Source organism: Polyodon spathula, chromosome 44 (genome assembly GCF_017654505.1).
Source record: "Polyodon spathula isolate WHYD16114869_AA chromosome 44, ASM1765450v1, whole genome shotgun sequence".
NCBI lineage: Eukaryota > Metazoa > Chordata > Actinopteri > Acipenseriformes > Polyodontidae > Polyodon > Polyodon spathula.
In genome coordinates, this window is record NC_054577.1 from 1,762,718 (window position 1) to 1,767,717 (window position 5,000).

Consider the following 5,000-nt stretch of genomic DNA (forward strand, 5'->3'; position numbering starts at 1 on the left):
AAGAGCCTGTTGCTTCTATATCCCTAATTAGGTGCAACCCCACTCACCCCCCCCCCCCCCCCCCCCCTTTTGTTTTGTTTTGCAGCCTGAACTACTTTCTGGTGGCCACACCCCTCTGTATACATCTGCCACTTCAACACTGGTAAGTCACGACCCCTTCCTCCAGCAGCGCTAACTTTCAACGTGTTATGTGTGACGGCCGTGCCTGCCTCCCCGCTGTCTGAGCACGCCTGTAAGTACGGTCGCTTGCATCGCTGCACCTTTTTCAAGGTATTTTTTATTTTTTAAAGGGGGATAAGGCAGTCACTCATTTTTGATTGTATTTGAGCGACTCACAGAGACTAGGGGGGGTGAACTCTAAATCATCAACAACCGCTGCTGCTGCTGCAGAGTCTCTTCCAATAGGACCTCAGTTTGTTTTACATCTGAAGGACGGAGCACAAGGAGGTTCAGTGACTTGCTCAGGGTCACACACACACACACACACACACACACACACACACACACACACACAGGGAGTCAGTGGCTGAGCCGGGGTTTGAACATCCTGGTATCAAGACCCCCTTTCTCTAACCGCTGGACCCCCGAGCCCAGTCTGTGTGTGAACTCTATAGAGTTTGAGAGTAATATACAAGCTGTGTTATAGACAGACAGGAATCTGGTTACAGTGCTACACACAAGGACTGAAGGCGGTATTGCTGTGCCCAGTTTGTAAGTTTTAAGTATGCTGTTTTTAAGGGCTCCCATCTGCTGGGGTTGTTATAAAAACACCTCTTCCAATTGCCTGCGTTGTTACTGACTGTGCTGGGGTCATTGAGGCAGGGAAGCATATTGATGTCGCACTGTGCAGCGAAGAATTGTGCAGTGGAGCCGTGTGTTACACTGAAGTGCTTCCCCCCAGCCTCGTTTCTGCAGATTAAGCTTTGGGGAGTCGTTTCAGAAGCATTGGTTTTTGATGAACAGTTTGTTAAACGAGACAAAGATGGAAGCATTAGCAACAGCAGAGAATCGTGCAGCAGTGGCTTTCAACCAGTAACTGTGTGTGTGCGTGTGTTTCACTGTGCATGTGTGTGTCCGTGTGTGCGTGAGAGTGTGTGTCAGTGTGTGTGTGAGAGTGTGTGTGTCTCAGTATGTGTGTGTCTGACTGTGTGTGTGTGTGTGTCTCACTGTATCTGTGTGTGTCTCAGTGTGTGTGTGTGTGTGTCACTGTCAGTGTGTGTGTGTGTGTGTGTGTGTGTGTCAGTGTTTGCGTGTGTGTGTGTGTGTGTGTGTCTGTGTGTCTGTGTGTGTGTCTCACTGTGTGTGTGTGTGTCACTGTGTGTGTGTGCGTGTGTGTCTCACAGTGTGTGTCTGTGTGTGTGTGTGTGTGTGTGTGTGTGTGTTTGGATTGTATTGAAGATCGACATGTCTGTGTTATTCAAGGTAAGCGCTGTGCTTGTGCTTCATGCGTTCAGATGTACACATCTTTGGGTTATTTGAAGCAATTTTTAAAAAGTGGCTCCATATTTTTGCTGTGAACTTGGGATTTGTAGTTGATTATCAAGAAATACAATATTAATTTGACTCAGTTTAGTTTCAGTAACACTGATGAAGGCACTAGAGCCCAAACGCTGCTCTGCTTGACTCAGTTTAGTTTCAGTAACACTGATGAAGGCACTAGAGCCCAAACGCTGGTCTGCTTGACTCAGTTTAGTTTCAGTAACACTGATGAAGGCACTAGAGCCCAAACGCTGGTCTGCTTGACTCAGTTTAGTTTCAGTAACACTGATGAAGGCACTAGAGCCCAAACGCTGGTCTGCTTGACTCAGTTTAGTTTCAGTAACACTGATGAAGGCACTAGAGCCCAAACGCTGGTCTGCTTGACTCAGTTTAGTTTCAGTAACGCTGATGAAGGCACTAGAGCCCAAACGCTGGTCTGCTTGACTCAGTTTAGTTTCAGTAACGCTGATGAAGGCACTAGAGCCCAAACGCTGGTCTGCTTGACTCAGTTTAGTTTCAGTAACGCTGATGAAGGCACTAGAGCCCAAATGCTGGTCTGCTTGACTCAGTTTAGTTTCAGTAGCGCTGATGAAGGCACTAGAGCCCACACTAGAGCTGGTCTGCTTGAGTGTTTTAGTTTAATTTCGTACATAGCAAATCAATAAGGACACAGATTTGATTGCAATTGAATGCATGCTGCTGCAGGTCCTGTAGTAACCTAAAGCCACCACTAGGTGTCAGCATATTGCCACCACAAAACCCAATGCTGTGGACGTAGCTGTCTTTCTGTAATATTGTACTGTATTGGAGTTCTGGAAAACTAGAAGAGTCTGGCATGGGATTTGACAGTTCGTGCTCAACCCTGAGGGGGGGGGGGGGGAGGGGGGGGGTGGCATCTGTTACACACATTCCTAGCTCCAGGCCAGCTTTCGTTGTCACAGCAACTGGAGAACATCGGGAGAACAGGCAGTTGGAGAAAAGTTAATCCTCTTTCCTTATCACCACATCACTCCCACACACACTTTCACACAGCCTCGGTTTTACATTGACACTAGATCGGCATGCTGGAGGCTGGACTGGGGCAGCGGGGCTGTGGCTCTCCGTCTCGGGCGCTCACAGCCAGCGATTTCAAACCCGGCGAGACGGTATAACCAGACACACTGCCAATGACGGGCCACCAACCGGGAGACCAAGAGTCACAACACCTGCCCGAGATGGACAGATCATTCTGCAGCATCTCCGTCATGTCAGCTGTTAATCAGCACAGTAAAAAGTCACCGCGTCTGCTCTGAAACAGAGCTTGGCCTTTTTCGATCACATCTAGTGAATTTTATCCAAATATAAGCGATACTTTTCTTTTGATGCTCAGTATTTATTTAGACAGACAGATTGTCGCACGGTTTGAACCGAAGTCCCGTTCAGGTGTCGGGCAATTTTAGGATTCTTCAAATGGATCTCAGCGCCTGGGGGGGGGGGGGGGGGGTAGCTCCTCGAGGCACACCAGGAATCGAGCGCTTGTTTGTTCCAACGTTTCCTCCTTCTCAAGAAACACATTTGAGAGCGACTCGACTGTCTCTCAAGGAAACGGGCCATTTTGCAGCAAAGAAAGCTAGTGTTTTTTTTTTTTTATTTTTTATGGACGTGTTAAGAAAAGCATTGACTTCTGCAGCTATTTAAATAATAAAAACGGTATATAATAATAATAATAATTACTATTATTTTTTTATATAGCACCTTTCACAGTGGCCCTCCATCACAAAGCGCTTCACAGAGGCAGGCTGTGAACTGCGCATTACATGCAGAGTCACTTCCAATCGGAGACTGATTTATCATCTCCACTGCAGAGCACAAGGGTCACACACAGCGACCCAGTCAGCGGCAGGGTATACCGTTTTAACAGCGAGGAAATTGACGGTTCGTTTTGGGCGCTCCCACCTCGCAAGCTGTCTGTGATTGGCCCGGGGGAGAGGGGCTGCAAGGAACGGCTCTTTCTGGTCTCGGCTCAGTGCTCTGCAACGGGAGACAGATGGCCTCTGTGTTCACTGCCGCTGGCTCCTAGCTGTTCACAGACTGATTTAAATATATAGGCAGCGTGTTTAAAAAGTTAATTAGGATGGGAGACTTTTTTTTTTTCTGTCTCTATCGACAACAACAACAAACAGTAAAAAGAGTAAAGCTGTGATTTCTATTCACTTGCAGAGAAAGAGAAAGGGAGGCTCTTATACTCTCTGGACAGCCTCCCTCTGCTCTGTGCTGGTGGAGCAGAGAAAGAGAAAGGGAGGCTCTTATAGTCTCTGAACAGCCTCCCTCTGCTCTGTGCTGGTGGAGCAGAGAAAGAGAAAGGGAGGCTCTTATAGTCTCTGAACAGCCTCCCTCTGCTCTGTGCTGGTGGAGCAGAGAAAGAGAAAGGGAGGCTCTTATACTCTCTGAACAGCCTCCCTCTGCTCTGTGCTGGTGGAGCAGAGAAAGAGAAAGGGAGGCTCTTATACTCTCTGAACAGCCTCCCTCTGCTCTGTGCTGGTGGAGCAGAGAAAGAGAAAGGGAGGCTCTTATACTCTCTGAACAGCCTCCCTCTGCTCTGTGCTGGTGGAGCAGAGAAAGAGAAAGGGAGGCTCTTATACTCTCTGGACAGTCTCCCTCTGCTCTGTGCTGGTGGAGCTGCGAAATAGAAAGAGAGGCTCTTATATTTTCTGAACAGCCTCCCTCTGCTCTGTGCTGGTGGAGCAGAGAAAGAGAAAGGGAGGCTGTTATACTCTCTGAACAGCCTCCCTCTGCTCTGTGCAGGTGGAGCAGAGAAAGAGAAAGGGAGGCTCTTATAGTCTGTAAATGTTTTGCATCACCCCTGTAGAATGAACTCCTTTTGCTTCGTAAAGTCGAGTGAAGCTGTGAAATGAAACATCGTTACAATCTGCAGTGCTTCGTTTTTTTAAAGTGATTTAATCGCAGCCTCGCTGCTGGCAGGTTTTCTGTAGATGTAATGAGGCTGCAGCTTCCCCTGATTCCTCAGTTCAACCACAGGGCTTACTGCTGTGTTTTCATCTGAAGTGGGAACTTCTAATGTGCTATTTCATACAGGGTTATCACTGTGCGTTCTCCCGGCAGTGTTGCTGTTTTTACAATGCTTCCCTATGCTTTACCAGACCTCTGTGCTTTACAATGCTTCCCTATGCTTTACCAGACCTCTCTGTGCTTTACAATGCTTCCCTATGCTTTACCAGACATCTCCAGACCTCTCTGTGCTTTACAATGCTTCCCTATGCTTTACCATACCTCTCTGTGCTTTACAATGCTTCCCTATGCTTTACCAGACCTCTCTGTGCTTTACTTTACCTATGCTTCCCTATGCTTTACCAGACCTCTCTGTGCTTTACAATGCTTCCCTATGCTTTACCAGACCTCTCTGTGCTTTACAATGCTTCCCTATGCTTTACCAGACCTCTCTGTGCTTTACAATGCTTCCCTATGCTTTACCAGACCTCTCTGTGCTTTACAATGCTTCCCTATGCTTTACCAGACCTCTC

At 47.6% G+C, this 5,000-nt stretch overlaps 1 protein-coding gene across 1 annotated transcript in view; it reads left to right on the forward strand.

Moving 5' to 3' along the window:
• LOC121305653 (disks large homolog 4-like) overlaps positions 1 to 5,000 on the forward strand; it is a 51,937-nt gene that overhangs the window by 13,087 nt on the left and 33,850 nt on the right. The window contains exon 3 of the mRNA XM_041237348.1: positions 86 to 142. Within this exon, the coding sequence (XP_041093282.1) occupies positions 86 to 142 (57 nt within the window). The remainder of the gene's footprint in view (positions 1 to 85; positions 143 to 5,000) is intronic.